Here is a 16,408-nt window from a genome sequence, read left to right as displayed (position 1 = left end):
GTTGGAAAGAAAATGAAACCCAAGGCATTCATCACTTTGTTGAAGAAGCTATCTCATTTCATAGGCTCATGGAAAAGCATTATGTACGATGGAGACCATTCAGGCAGTTCATGCTATAGTTTTCATTTCAGTTTGCCTACAATTTAAGTCAAGCATCACCACATTGATTCCACTTGAAAGTTTGAGTAAAGTCCCTTTGTGGGCTCAAAAATGCAAGAAAAATGGGGCTGAAAAGAGAAACACAGTACTTTCCTAAAATACAGTTTTAAATCTTGAAATAGATGTCTGTTGCAGTTTGTTCCTAGAAAAGCGAAGACAGCCTGCCCGCCTAACTTTGCAATTTTCACAACTTTTTTTGTGTTTTCTCAAAATGCTCCTCTAAAAGCTGGCAAGCTTACTATTAGAAACTTCCAAACAGCTTCCTTTACTGGAAACCACTGACCGTATCTTCTTAAAACAAACAAACCAACCCCAAATTCTCCAAGGAAACAAAAAAACAAGGCAAAACAAGTCTACAAAACACGCTATATGCAAACAGTGGATGCAAAAAGAAGCTCTGCAGAGCTAGTAAAAGCTGAAGAGTATTTCTCATTTGACTCCACAGTGCACAGCGAGAAGGGTATTAACCGCAAACAAAGACACACAAGCAGCTTCCTATTATGCCTGTAAAAAGCAAACGGGCCAAACGCAACAGAATGACTCCACTTACAAGCACCATAAAGCCTAGCTGGACCACAATCCACATTATTAGTACAGTTTTTGGAGACATGAGGCTTACGACCAAGCCAACTAGGCATTTGTTAGTCCATTTGCTCAAAAAACATCTCCCCCCAAGTAGCTTTAGCTGGTTTCAACCCATTTTGTCAGACGTAAGAGTTTCCCAAAAGACGAATTTCTCACAACAGATCTATAGAGTGTGGACTGTGGGTACCTGCGAGTCTTGAAAACAACTCTTTGGTCTAAGTCAGCTGAGAAATCAGGGGGTCTATTCAGCTCACCTAGCAGTCCAACAGTAATATCTAGCTGGTCTACCCAGGTACACTGACTGCCCATTTGGAACGTACACAGTTTGTGTATTGCCATAGACATATATGGCTTGTGAGGTACATACCCAGAAAGTCAAATAAAGATAGGTAGAAGAAATGGGAAGAAAACGTTGTAACGGTGTCTAGTCATGTCAACATGTGAGGTCAAAAGCCAAACCTCTTCATTCGTACTGCTCACTGCCCGCACAATTAACTGCTTTGTGTGTTATGGCATGAACAATGACAAAATACCAGAAATAAGGGTATACACAGGGCATATTTAATAGAACGTTACGGACTTGTCAAACCTGGTTTAGTTGTACAACAGTGAACCGTACTTCCCCTCCACGCTCATGTAATAACGTAAAGCTAGTCACTGCAGCAACTGAACTTTCCCCTCATCCCCTGAATTTTCAGCTGATTCTGTTTTCACAGAAAGATGCACACCCTTGAAAATTAAAATGCCACGTGTGTTTATCAGTTGTTTTTGTCTTATTTACGCAGTCTGGTATTTTGTGGCAACCTCTCATCAGAGACTAAAAGGTAATTCTGAGAATCTATGTCACTGTAACCTGCCCATACAGTTTTCAAAACAAGTTACACTAAGCTCGACTGTAAATAAAGCAGAACTTGGAAAAGGAGATTCTCTACCATTTGATCAGGGAATGACATAAAACTTTCAAATACAAAAATTCTGCAAGTACAAAGGATTAAGTCATTTTAATAACTTCCAACAGCATTACAAGCTTTAGTCTGACACTATGAAAGTAGTATCAACTACTTTGTTTTACTATGGAACTTAACCCAGCCAAACCCAAATTCTTCTAGTCCTAACTGCCGCTGCACCCAGCATACTAGTTTATTTTATTCCCAGTGCCTTTGGGATATCAGAACAGATTGAACATTCAATTTCCTTCTGTGTAACATTAAGCTATCTTTAATTAGACTAACGACTCTGCTGAAAAAGACTGGTTTATTGCAGGAATGTGCAATACAGACAGACACATAAGCTACCTATCAAGATGGCAGATACCTATCACTATCTCACTTAGTTACCGATTTGAAATGGAACCAAGAAAAAGATCTGATTTAAGAAACGTCAAGCATTATTTACCTTTCGCTGACCTTTATGAAATTGCCAAGATGGCCTTACAGACAGTTAGCTAGCTAAATGAGAAAATTTCTTATGTTATTTCATATATTAGATGCAAAAAAGTGCTGGACTAATGTGGAGAAATTGGAATCATATTAGGTTCTTCAGTCGAATCTGGTATTTTTATTACAGGAGTGGTACAACAGAATAGAAATTAAGAGTCTCCATTATAAATAATATAGTAACAAAAAGGGTTCTTTGTGTTTATGTGAAAGACTGTCATAGGCTAAGTACACACAGATCATGTTTAGCAATGGCCCAGGACAGCCAAGCAGTTTCAGGTATACTAAACTTGTTTGATCTTATCCTGCCCTTTTATCTTTTGCCTTTCAGTGAACTGTCCCTCAAGGGTGTGCTTTTTAATTCTCTCAGCAATACAGTTGCAGAGGCTCAACATAGCCACAACGTTCCTCTTCCAGATAAGCACCAAAAAGCATCTGTGGAATTTAAAGTCTGTTTTTGTCCTCAATGCAGCAACTTAAAGAAAAAAAATAGCAAAGAACTGGATTGCTACTACTCGTTCTTCTCAGCAAGATTCTCCATAGCTATCATCATACTGAAACATTAGTACTGCAATAAAATATCCATTCAAACAAATATTTATAGCAAAGAATTAAGCTGAAGTTTCTTGCTCTTGTATCCATATCCACCAATCTATTTGTGTGATAACATATTACTACTAAAAATAGGACAGTATAGTACAATAACCTACTCTATCAGCAGTTTCTTTCAAGTGAATTGATTGCTTAGTCCTGCCATAGCATTCACTGCATGCCATTGAATCTATCCATTACTTCCAGCTCTGAAGGTCTACAGCATGCCTTTTGGTCTAAGGTCTTCTAGCTATACATTCTTTCTTCAATGTAGGACATTATTAATCCTGATGTCTCTTGATGAGAGCAGATGGAAGTGATCATGAATTGTCAATTCCCCCCCCCCTCCATTTTCCTTTTTTTCCCCCTCCCAGTGGTATATGTACCTAATTCTAAAAAAAAGAAGCAAGTTCAACAAAACTGGGATGGGGGGGGGGAATCAAGTAAATTTGGAGGAAAAAGACTTTCAATATTCACAGGTTTATGCTTAATGGAATCAGTAAAACATGTTACAAGATGCTTAAAAAGCAATCCTAAAGAGGAACTAGTTAAACTACTTATATCTGTCTTCTAACAGAAAAATTAGTTAGTTCTCAGAACCACTATCATTCCAGTTACGTTTTACACCTTTCCATACCTGATGCTATCTTAGAATGAATGTATCTAACACTACACTTCTGCATATCACTGTATTTACAAACCACACCCATATCTGATCTTGCTGTTCACACCCCCTTAAAGAAAACTTTTAGTATGAATTTAGGACTGGTTTCCCACCATCCACACCCATTTCCTTCAGTCACAGCCCCTCCAGGCCAGAATTTCCGCCAGCGCTGTCAAGCTGCTCCAAGTAATTCTCCTCTACCATTCCACAAACTGCAGTCAACAGATCAAATAAAGATAAAATACACACTAACCCTCAGCAGCTCCAGAAAAGCAACATTAAAATAAATGACAATGTATCTTCTGGGGGAGGAGGGGGTGGAAGGAGGATAAAGTAAGGAATTTTTGTTTAAATTTAAGGCACAAAAAGATTACTGTACAACTTTAACAAACTACCTGAAAAGGTTTTCAGGCTGTCAACACCTGCCATTTGGACTACGCTGATGCCAGACTCTAAGGAGGATTTTGGATATCATACTTCATGTTGGGGAGAAGTAGGTTTAATACACGTTTCAAAACAGAATAGTGAATCCAGCAATAGAACCCTGGAATTAGCTGTGTATCAGCCTCCCCTTAAACAATCCATTAATACGCACACATTGAAATGAATCTGCAGCACGTGTAAACTGTTATACTTTGAAAATGTATGCTAAAATTTTAACCTTTTTTGCTTCTTTGCTACAATAAGAAAAGAATACTTACTTTTGCCTTATCCTAATACACTGCTCATCCTTTTTTCACCAAGAGAATCCCTCCAAATAGTGGAAGGAATGGGTACTTAGCAGTTTGGGCAGGTTGGTCTAGAAGATTATTACCCTCTTCACCAATAAAATAACTGGACTATCATTTTAAAACATAGCAATAGCAGCTAATATAATAAATAAATAAACAGTATTTCCTGTGCTTATTTTCAAATCCAGACTGAAAAGCTACGAATAAAAGAACAATTTAGGAAATTCTAGCTCCAAGAAAAGAAACAAACACTCTCAAGAGCTTCTTCTATGTCAAACAAAATAATTTCATAAATCAACTTACTCCAAGTATCCCTAAAACCTCTGTTTAAGCACGGAGTTTACTGAAAGAAATCTTCAAGAACCTCCCAAATAATCTGATCTTTTTTTCAGTTTTTAAGCTGGCATAAAACTTATATTTAAAAACCACCAACAAAAGTTAATACTCACATGGTTTTCTATGACATAACACAAAGTGTGAAACAAATTAATGAAATATTTTTCTACTTCCATGCCTCATTACCCTTTAACATTTTACTCAGACGTGGAAAAAGTGTGTTCTGAATGATTATCAACCAGATTTAAAGGCGCTTTTCATACATTGCATAACGTAGGGAAAAGCTTTTCCCATTTGTTTCTCAGTAAGTATTTCCTATGGTATATCCTGTAAGAGATGCCCATTTAAGATAAAATAACTAGCTCAGAAATTTAAAAACTGTGTCTGCTAATATGTGACAACTATTTGCGAGACTACATGATAAATCTTTTCCAAATAAGTGGAACAACAGAGGGGCAAAATGGCAAGTTCTTTCAATACTTTTCGTTGTATTTTTCTGCATGGTTCATTCTCTGCCTTGTTTAAACACTTTATTCAAACTCACTGAGACGGTGTTTGTTCACATATAGTAAATGCATTTTTGCTGAATATTTGCTGCTTTCATTGAAATGTTATACATATCTTAATATTGTTATTTGTGAGACCTTCTGCATGTATGCTATGAACATTAAACAGAAAGAAAAAAATATTAAGTCTTTGAACACAAAACAGCTATTAATCTACAATAACAACTTGTAAGTCACTTGCATCCAATTAAAATAATAGTAATTTTATCAGCATTAGAAATATAGCCAACAGTGATGAAGGTAAAAATTCTATTCAATAATTCTGTCTGGAACATTTTTTCAGCTTGCAGCCAACACAGTAGGACAGTAAATGAAAACTCTGCATTTCAGCTTCATTTGTATTTGTTTTTCTCAGTTGGAATAAAATTAATTTGTCTTGGTCCTTCTATCAAGTGACTTCAGCTTTCTTGTTTACAATTCATCTCATCAGTTTCCTTGAGATGGATCAAAAAAACTGCTAATATCTGAAGAAATCTGAACATTGGTTCTTAAAAAATTCTTATGACTAACTTCACTCGCCCTTCAAAGCTGGCTTTAAAACTTAGAACTTCATTCTGTACTGTATCTAAGTTTTGACGATAAAACAAAGAATTAAATTGAACGAATTTATATCAATTCTGCAGTGAAATCTAGAAAAGGTGAAAAGCAACAGGGAAGTGAAAAGAATTTTCTGATACCTCTGTGATTATCAAGGGCCTAATAAATCCATACATAGAAGTTTCACAAACAGCTTATTCTATAGACAGAAGACTACTTGCCATCTTCTCACACCTCCTCCCCTTTTTTTTTTTTTTTTATTAACAGAAAAAAGGGGTTGTATAGGTTAAAATCTTAAAATCTTCATGTTACATAGTGCAGATTTTTGTGGAGCAACAGATTTGATGGGAACAATGAGATGAACACTTTCATCTGTAGTTTTGATGTAACAAACATTCCAAGTACTATTAAAACTTGCAGCAACTAGAGAGTTCAAAAAAAAGGAAGTGTCCACCATGGGGTTTATGAATTTATTTTTAGAACATATTTTATTTGTGGTTAAGAGAGAGCAAGAGTAGAGATTTCTTCAATTATCAAGTACTTTAAAAAATGGAGTTTAAGTTTCTGCTTAAGCAAGGGTAGATTCAACTGCTATAAAACAAAAATGACAACAAATGTTTGAATAGAAGTATTACTTCTCTTCAATATCCCTAAATGAAAGTGCCTTTTTTCAAAAACCGTTTTCCCCTTTTGCTTTTACGTAACTCCTGGCATCAAAGAATGATTCTAGAAATAAGTTCTTCTGGTGAGACTAAAACTCAGTGAGAGTTTATTCACCACCTAAAAATAAGCAAGCATTTTCACTACTTGAATCCAAGACTAAGTCATCAGTAAGGTTTAAAAGGAGAAAGTTGCCAGTGAGTTTGGGAGGCTGCCTGCTTTTTCTGCTTAGATTTTTATTGCAGTCATCATCCAGCTGCACAGTAAGAAAGAAGCTTTGTTTTCTTTGTGTATATGTAAGGATCTTTCAGTTTCAAATCTGCTTTTATGAAAGTAAAATTTAGCCTTTAGGGTCCTATAAAGAGCCCTGAATTTTGATGAATATTCTGTTGGGAGAGTAAACTTACTCTTTTTCAATGCCAACACAAGCTACTAAAGGACTTCAGGAAGAAGTTTCACCCGTAACAGTTATCCCAGAAGTAGTACTAGGGTTCTTGTCACTTACCATTGAAGTGGTTTCTTTTGATCCTGAGAAGGGTTGGTGATTTTCTTTCACAGCAGGTACTTCACCAGCTTACCCAGGTTTGGTTTTGATAGGGTGCTAGAAGATGGGCAACCTAGCCTTGCCCTGTGGCTCTCTCTCCGAGCTGGATATTCTAGGTCTAGAAGTTGACTGGGAGCAGAAAAGACAACACATTCCCCTTCAATAAACAGGTGAAGCGGGGCCTGATACTTGTACATGTGTTTTAGAAAGAGCCTTCTTAAGAAGTGATTTCTTTTCCCTTAATTGGCATGCATTCTCTCAAGGTTTTAAGCATGAAAGAAAGCCTTAAGTGTATTTCAGACTCAAAGAGCATCCTTTAGTTTATACCTAAAATCTTTCGCACCTCAACCACGACGACATTTTGGAAAAAGCTTTCAGAGGGCACTTCTTTGCTTCTACTGGCAAAAATATCTTGTCAAATAATATTAAAGCAATATTTTACCTCTCCAAATGATCAACTCCACCTGCATTTCGAGGAAAACTATTTTTATAGATTGGTGGGATATGGATACAGATACAAGCAATCACCAGAATTATTTGTCCTTCTCAAACAGGTACCTGAAAAGCTTTCCCCCAGATGAGCAGTTCAAGAGGCAACAACAGATGGAAGCCCAGCTACCATACAGAGATAATTCTCCTTTAAGTAGAAAGATTGCCTTAAATCCTTTAGGACATGTTATTCTCACATTGCTACCGGTCTTTAATCAAGCACCTACTGCCATCATAGAAAAATGCTTTCAATTAAGTTTCAACATTCTTACCAGGAATTAAGAAAAAAGTGATGTTATACCACACAACACAAGATCTGACATCCAATACATCATTCTTCCATTAAAAAAAGGCTTCAAAGCACTATTCCAACTTGTTTTAGCACAAACATTTCTAAACCATCATGACCTGGCTCCACGTAAAAACTGTAAGTAAAGGCACAGCCTATTACTTCAAGTGACAGAACAATACAAATAACGTTACAATGTATTTATTTAGCATCTAGTTTGAAGCTCTTCAAGTAGCCAAAGATAAGGTTAAGCTCCCTTTATATTTGTTTCAAAAGGAGAATGCTGTAAAATATTCAGACTAGTCTGAAGAATTTTATTATCCATTACAAAGTGATGGAACGCAGGGAAGTGACAATGTAAATTTCTGGATAATTCCCCATCCACATAACTCAATTACTGCCAGGAAAATTGAATGCAGTCTGTGCTCTTTCCATCTACTACGTACCTCTTTGGAGATTGCTGACAACACAACAAATTTTTCCCTCCCCCCATCATAAACACGCATCCACTGAGACAATTAGCTTCATTTACACCAGTCTGTCAAATAAAACTTATTTCCAAACAGTAAGGATGCCTGTTAGATATACACCAGTGATCAAGAGTAGACAGACACTGCACACCTTATCAATCCTTTTTCTCTGGTGGTCTTTCATCCAAATACTAAGCAGACCAAATCAGCAGCGAAGTTTAGAAATCACGGTCCAGACAATTGTTGGCTAAATATCTTTCATTTATAAACCAAGATGCAACAAAGACTTACTGAAACAAGAATTAAAATCAGAATTACTGATCCACAGCACATTATTCTGAATATGACATAAGCTGAAGACATACTGTATACACTTGTCTATATTAAAAAACATGAAGGATATAGAAGAACCCAGTCAATCACAGAAGAAAAACACATCACCTTCATTAACTACAGTGAATTATAATGTATTTACAAAGAAAGCAGTCAGGCACAATTAGACAAAAAAGTTACAACTGCCTCTCCCCCCCCCCCCCCCCAAATAAAATAGAAAATCCCAACAGTCAGTCAGCATTATTTCAGCTACAGCACAGTTACTACTGAATATTCACAGCAGTACGATGTTTGTTAGGTTAGTTGGGGTGGGGGAAGGCTTATAGCCATTGCTTAGCATTTTATAAGTATGAGGAAAAGTTAGATTGTTAAATCGCACATTCCAAGATGTCAATTAGTGATAAAGTTAGGATGACTTTCAAACTGCCGACTTTTTTCCCATTGGAATAATACTGTACAACTAAAGACCAATTTAATCAGTATCAGAAATAGCACATAACATTTAGATCATTGCACCTAGAGTCAACTTCTCCAAATTATGGGAAAATACATTTCTTTTAAGGATCATTTCCTTTAAGGATATTTAGATCTTTTAGTACATACAACCACTTTTTTCTTTCAAAAAAAGATGTACATACAAATATTCACTTATGACAAATTTATCAACTTTTTTCTCTAGTTTTTACATGTTTTGAACTTAAAATCCACTGTTCTGGTACTCATTTATAGAAGTATTCTAATAGGATTAATTTTAGTTAAAGAATAATCACTTTTTTCCTTGCTACCCCTTCATTCAATTACTTTTCATTTCTGTACATAAACATCACCAGAACACAAAGATATTTCAGCCAAAACCAGAGCTTTTTGTGCATCTAAGTAATTGCACTGGCAACGGCATCTAGCTGAACAGAGCCACTAACACAGTATTAGTAATGATCATGACTGCCTGCCTTTCACATTTTTTTTTTTTTTTTTTTTTTTTTTTTTTTAGGAGAGAACATATGAAGTTCTCCATAAAGTTCTGGACTGAATCCATTTTTATTTATTCTGCCTTCTGTGTGTACATACCCTGAGCTAACAGACAAGACTGAGTTAAAATTAAAACTGTAGTAATGAAACATACTCATATTTTCTTTCACATAATTGTATTTGACTCAAAGAGGGTGGGGGGAAAAAAAGTCCTTAAACCATCTTGCCAATATCAGAAGCACAGAAGTGAAAACAGATACAGGTAAAATCAGAATGCTATTTTAAATTCAACTTCCCGCTGTACTTAAGAGCCTTCCTTTTCTCAGGAGTAGGACGAGGAAGGTCTGTGGTCAGAGAAGAGCTCCAGAAGTTTGGGGCAGAGAGGAAAGCAGACAGAGCTCCAGCCAAGATGACCAAGAGCAGAGCATTTCTTAAAGCACATTACAACAAATGCAAGGGGATAGGAAGAATTTTCTCTGCTCTCTACTGGCCAACAAAAGATGACTAGGACATGCAACTCTTACGCCACCCCTTCAATTTAGAATTTTTACTGGATTTCCACAAGCCACGTTTTAACAACTGCTGGAGAATTTTTTGCCTAGTAGGAAGAAAGTCTTTACAGAGAATAACCCTAACATCTTGTCCCTGTTATCCCTTTCATGGGAGAGAGAGGACTGAGATTCAGATTATGGGCACTCTTCAAGGTAACAATAAAAAAGACCACGTTAAATTGTTAGGTATGTGGATCCAATAAGATTCCTGTAACTCTGAAGTGAACAAGTAAAAATGAGTGGAATGTGAGCACAGATGAACAGTCCTAACCACCTCTCTTCAAGTAATAAAGTCAGGTAAATTCACTCAGCTTTTTCATATCTAGATCAGCAATAGCAGATTAGAAGAAACAAATTGATTCTTTACAGGAAGAGAACGTTCAATTGTATAATCCAAACTGATTTAATGGATACAAATTACTTTACACATGCAGAGAAAGACACCTGCACATCACAGATCATTCTTTAGGTATGTGTATGTATGTGTATACATACACACATATATACACACACATAAGCCCTCAAAAATGCACAGAGATCAGTTTTGCCAAACATTATACAGCAGCAATATTTTCAATTTTCAAAGCTTCTTAAAACTTAACTTACCTCAACAATTAGTGTCACAAACTTGAGGTTGTATGTTTTGTTACAAAATGCTGTTCACCATGTGTCATGCTGTTCTCCTCCTTCCCTCCCTAAGCTCAGGCGCAATGATACACCCCAGTTTTAAAAACAAAAAAGAAGCTCCAGAGTGAACTAGATAAATTAAATACTTACTTATCAAAGCTATCACTATATTTTATGAAGCTCTCCAATTTTTCCTTGGCATATTCTACCACATCTGAATGAAGCTCTATTCCATGATTTATCCCAAAAGGTCCTGTAAATAAAAACAGCATTTTTTTTCTTTAAGCATAGCCCAACCACATGGAACAGTATTATACCTTTCATCTGTGAAACCACTAACATCACATAACATACTTAAGTAAGTCTCCCAATGCACCTGAACAAAGATATTTCTGTATCTGCATTACAGATGTTTAAGAAGAAATATATGACAAGGTAAAAGGCCATCAGAGGCTCAAAGAAAGAACTGGGATAGTACTGTGGCAAAAAATAATTTTATATCATTAATATTCTTCATAAAGACGTAGAAAAATGAAGCTGACTACATTGAAGTTATTGAGCTACTCCTTTGGCTTCAATACAGAATTTTGTTAGAAAGCAACCTTTTCAAGTTATAATTTAGTTTGTATTTTGATATTTAAAATTTGAAAAGTTTTTTTGTGGCATATTTTTCAGCTTTGGACAATTTGAAGATTTCTTTTTATTATATCCTTTAACAACATGTGTTCTTCTCTTATGCAGGTTCCCAAATCAGAAATTGGGAGCAGTGATTTACTTTCACAGTAATCAATTCCCATTCAGCACATTGAAGTTGACCACACTTACAGATTCATTCATCACAATGCCATTATAGTTGCAACACTGCTTTACTTTTTACAATCAATATTTGGCATCCAAGTTTTCAAGAGAATTTATGTACCAGAAGTTAAAGTTGTTTTTTTAGGAACAGGAGCAAGTCATGAGACATTATTGGTAGGATTAGTGCACATTAGGAAGGAATCTGAATCAGAGTCACATTTGCTGGAGGGATTCTATATTTAACACGTACTCATAGCCCAGAGACCTCAGTCACTGGAGCACAATATCGGGGTAAGGAGAGGGAAGGGGAAGAACAGAAAGCAAATGTCAATAAGATGACACAAAAATTAAATTTATTTAATCTATAGCATTCTAAATCTTTTGTAAACACTTAGCCCAAAAACGTTGACAAATTGAATTATGTTTCATTGGTTATTTGTTGGACACTGATTCACGAAAACAGACAAAGGGTTACTGAGAAAGGTTTCATTTAGTTTCCTTTCACTGCATAAAAACATTAGTACATGCCACTATGCTGATCAATAATTGCAACTCTTAACATAATTTAGAACATTTTCTGTGTGAAATACAAATGGATCCAAAAGATAAATTACTATATACACTGTCTGAAAGGTCTCTGATGGCAGCCAAGAGGTAGGCAGATCATGCGAGGCAGATGTTTCGTTTCTCTGAACTTGTGAAAACATACTTCTCCTACTGACACTCACTCATCTATTGTACATTTATCATCTATCATCTAAGAAAAGCATTCAGCACAGTCAGTCTCTTCCTAGCTTTCTCATTAAATTTTCCCTTGCACATTAATAAGCTATGATGCTCCTAAACAGAGTAGTTGCAACTATACTGTTCTGTGGCATGCAGCAACTTCCAAGGTATGCTTTCTTTAACTAATATTAATTGTCGTTCCCTTAACAAGGCATTTAATTTGCTAATTTAAAGTAAATTAAAAATGTATCAATATTCTCTGTCCTAAAATTCTCATATATTCCTTTCAATGCTCAATTTTGAAAAAAAAAAGAATAAAAAAAATTGCAAATGCAAATTTAAAACTTTTGAAATCAAATTTGTGAATGCAAGACACTACCGCATCATGACACACCATATTATTTGTGAGTTGAACAGAAACTGGAGACATATACTCTATTTTCTCATCAGGAAAAGTCACTGTTGCATACTGCAGCTAAAGAGTCAGCAATTCTCAAAAAGCAACATCAGCTTCTCTGTTACTCTCCAAGGTCAACCGGTCTCTTTCAACGCACTGAGTTACTAATACTATCACATAGTCTGAACTATGTTTAGAATTTAACTGTGTCAATAATAGTTAACTTAGTCTCTATGAAGTGTGGGTTTTTTAAGATGTCATTGTACTTACAAGCGTTCCCCAATTTCAAATACCTTGCAAATTTAATCTATGTCATTTTGATACAAACAACACGACAAAAATATTACTCATTGCATTGACGACTCATCAGATATCAACTACTGTCAAAGAGCACATGGTTCTGTTACTAATTACAGTGCACGCTAAAATTGGTTTTAAGAAGAAGTAGGCTTTTAAAAGTGTATATACCGTTTGTCAGAACTATACTTCCATTTCTTCTCTTTTGTTAAAGCAGCTGTTCCCTGATTTAAAACAAACACCAAAATAAAGAATGTTTATACGTAACTAGTAATTTCACCAAAGGGAGGCAGAAGAGGAAGGCACACATGCCACATTCATACCTTCCACCCCTCAGCCTCGCACTCCAACCACAGTACAGCAGTATGCAAACTTAGGACACTGGGTACAGCACCACAGAAACATGGAAAGTCTGCTTTTGTATCTGAACCCGCTGGTACGTAGTTCAGGAGCCACTGTTCCAGGCTCCTTAGCAGCATTAAGAGAAGTATCAGCACCTAAGCTTCCTCTGTGGGAACATGTGCAATATAATTATCATGCTCCCAGGGGGCTGCCAGCCAATCTCATCCTCTGCATGAGGCAAATCATCTCCCTTTTAATTTCTACTACACAAAGTATTCTGAAGGAGAGGAATTCTGCTTGATAAGGAAAGGTCAAACCCAGGAGCATTCAACAGCCATCCAAGAGCCACTCAGAATAGGTTAGATAAATACAGAGATACAAGTGCAGCATACATTATCTGTTATTTTTTTCTTTGTTTTAAAATAGCATAAGACAGATTAATGAAATAATAAAGCTTTCCACAGTGCAGAGAAATCAACAAATACCCTTACTCACTACTCCAAGTATACATTTTTAAAGGAAAAAAAATGCAGCACTATTTTCTAATTTTTAAATACATCTTTAACTATAATATCTTAAGTTCAGAGTTATAATCTAATTAAAAACATCTATTCCCTTAAAAAGAAATCCTTCAAAAGGGCAAAGCAACACCATTAGAATAGGTACTTTCCTTTTTAATTTTAACCTGTGAATGAACACTAATTCCCATTTCCACAAGAGGGAGCAGCAAATCAGCTATTGGATTTATTTATATTAACTGGAACAAAAGATACTGCTCATGGGGAAGGGGGCAGGGGCAATAACTGACGTTTGCTGTTTACCCGTTAGGGATAATTTATGCTCTTTAACCACTTTTTGTCATCCATTACTACCATTTTAAAAATTAGCAAACTATCCCTTCAAACTTCAGAGTTGCATATATATATCCAAAATTTGTGTATTACCTGTCAGCAATTTTTCCCGCAAAGGAAGTAAGAAAAATGTATAATATAGTCATTAAGATTATATCTGTGAAAATTACTCGCCAAAATAAATGAAGTTATTTTGTGTAACGAAATTGGTCAGATACATATGTATCTGCTATATTGCTAGAACACATCCTCTGTACTCTAAGTATCAAATTAGGGGGAGAGGAAGACATTTTCTCTTTAAGGTTGGTTTCACAATTTAAATTTAGTCAGTAATATCTCATTTCATCCTTTCTCCATGCAGGAGATGTACCTGAAAACAGGAAAAAAAAGGAAAAGCACTAATCTCTTAAAAGAATTGTTTACAGAAAAAAAATACGTATTTTTAGCATGTAAGTTTTTCCAAGCATTATTAGCCTTCAAAAGTTAGATTTTTATTTTTATAAACTAAGAATCAAACCAGTAACCTAGTATAAGAGCATAAATACAGGGTAAAAATAGACTTAAGATTTTACTCCTCATTAAAATTGTTCCTCTATGCCTTTTCTGTTTAAGCAAAGATTGCTTTCTTTCAAATGCAAGTTTTAGACAACAGAAAGGCAAACATGAACAACTGCCTCTCTTCCGAAACACTTCATGAAATGTCAGCAAGCAACTTGTAGGTTACACACAATACTGTAAAAAAAAAATGTATCTCAGACTCAGTCTTAAGTATAGCACTACTACTTCTAAAGAAATATATGTAAAGTTTTACAAGGCTTGTATAATCTTCTAAAAATATACGCAGAGATAGTATATTAAAATAAAAATGTTCAAGTTACCTAATATTAATCCCACCATTGTACTCAAATATCCGGTTCCACTACCCAGATTTAGAAAAGATAATCCGGGCTGAAGCTTCAGTGCTTCCATGACTTCAGAATAAATGCAAGGTGCTGACAAGTGTATATTTCCATGTTTCCAGGCCAAGTCTTTATAAGCATTGTCCCTGTATCCTTCCAGATAATAATCACCACGATCAATTGCTCTGAAGGCTTGCTCCACACTCTCAGTGCGAATATACTGAGCTTCTTTCAAGTTATCAATTAAGTCATCGTTGTCTTCTCCAGCACTCACAGCCCCTCCCATGATGAATTTCTGTTTAATTCAGTTAGTTTGTAAAACACATTAGGAGGAGAGTTTTTCAAAAAGCGTCAGTATGTAATGGATTCTCTCTTCTTCTTTCAAAAGCACATCACAAATGACTCCTGGAAGAGAGATATGTTTACAGAGTTTGAGTTTCAAAAGAGAAAAACAAATCAACAAGTAGTAGAGGGTGACAAAATATTAGAAGTATAGAATATTAAGAGTCAGGACAGCTAGCATTTCATCAAAAACATGCCTTCCAGATTCATGCCACTCAATCCACTTTTTTTCTGGCTTCGCTCTAATACGCCAACATGTGCTGTCCACATTAGCAAGTGATGCAACGTAAGAGGAGTTTATACAGAGAATGAAAACGTTTAGTGCTGAGAATCTAACATTCATATTATATACATTTGCAGAGAGGGAAAGTGTCTTTGGACTAGCTCTGCTACCATCCTGAGAACGAAATGTCCAGCATCACTTGGAGTACATTCCAGTTTAGCTGCATTTGAAAGGAACTGACTTCACATGCTCTGAAATCACTCTGCAGTGGGAGACAGAGCCAGGTTGAGGGGTGATGGTCAAAAAGTGCACTCCACATGTTCACTCCTGAGCTGAACCTAATGCTTGCCATATGCATTAAATGAGTATGGTTTCCTTAAGTATATAAAAACTTTCAACAGCTTGCCAGCTCTTAAATGACTAGAAAGCCCTAAGTTCTTTGTAGTATATTAACTTCAGAAAATAATTCATTTAAGTCAGTATTTTCTTCCGCAGTTACTACTTGATTAATGATTATACTCATCAATTCCAGAGTTAGCATTTTGAATGCCACAAGATGTACCAATGAAATAGCAAAAGAATACTGGAAAAAGGGAACATGAGTTTAAACCTTGTTTCCAAGAAGACAGCCTACCAGGGTCTGTTTTAAAACCCGAGTTCTGTTTGCAGTTCTACCATATATATCGTTATGAATTCTCTCCACTAGTTCATTGATGAATAGAGTATCCATTGCACTCTGTTAGTTATCAGCATTAATTGTAAAGTCTTGCTTAGTAAGGATCATTCACTGTCCATAAGTTGGGAACATCCTAGTTGGCCCACATCCCAGCTAACCTTCCTTCCCTTTTCTATGTCAAAAAAAAAATTCCTTTAACATGCATCCAACGTTATATAATTCAAGTCCAGACAAGCGTGGACTGTTTTCAAAACCCAACATGTTTGAGAGACTTCTCTCAAGCAGCAGAAGAAAAAGATTGGCTTACAAACCTAAAAAGA

General features: G+C 35.8%; 1 protein-coding gene across 14 annotated transcripts in view; it reads right to left on the bottom strand.

Annotated features, from left to right (window-relative positions):
- The window catches only part of PCMTD1 (protein-L-isoaspartate (D-aspartate) O-methyltransferase domain containing 1), a 52,184-nt gene that overhangs the window by 11,332 nt on the left and 24,444 nt on the right, over positions 1-16,408 (bottom strand). For all 14 annotated transcript variants that reach the window (XM_068932728.1, XM_068932737.1, XM_068932725.1 and 11 more), the window contains 2 exons: positions 14,827-15,252; positions 10,688-10,790 (listed from right to left, as the gene is read on the bottom strand). In XM_068932728.1, the coding sequence (XP_068788829.1) occupies positions 10,688-10,790; positions 14,827-15,133 (410 nt within the window). In that variant the 5' untranslated portion in view covers positions 15,134-15,252. The remainder of the gene's footprint in view (positions 1-10,687; positions 10,791-14,826; positions 15,253-16,408) is intronic.

The sequence above is a fragment of the Struthio camelus genome, chromosome 2 (assembly GCF_040807025.1).
Source record: "Struthio camelus isolate bStrCam1 chromosome 2, bStrCam1.hap1, whole genome shotgun sequence".
Lineage (NCBI taxonomy): Eukaryota > Metazoa > Chordata > Aves > Struthioniformes > Struthionidae > Struthio > Struthio camelus.
Note: the sequence above shows the minus strand (reverse complement) of the source record. Positions and strands in the feature narration are given on the sequence as shown.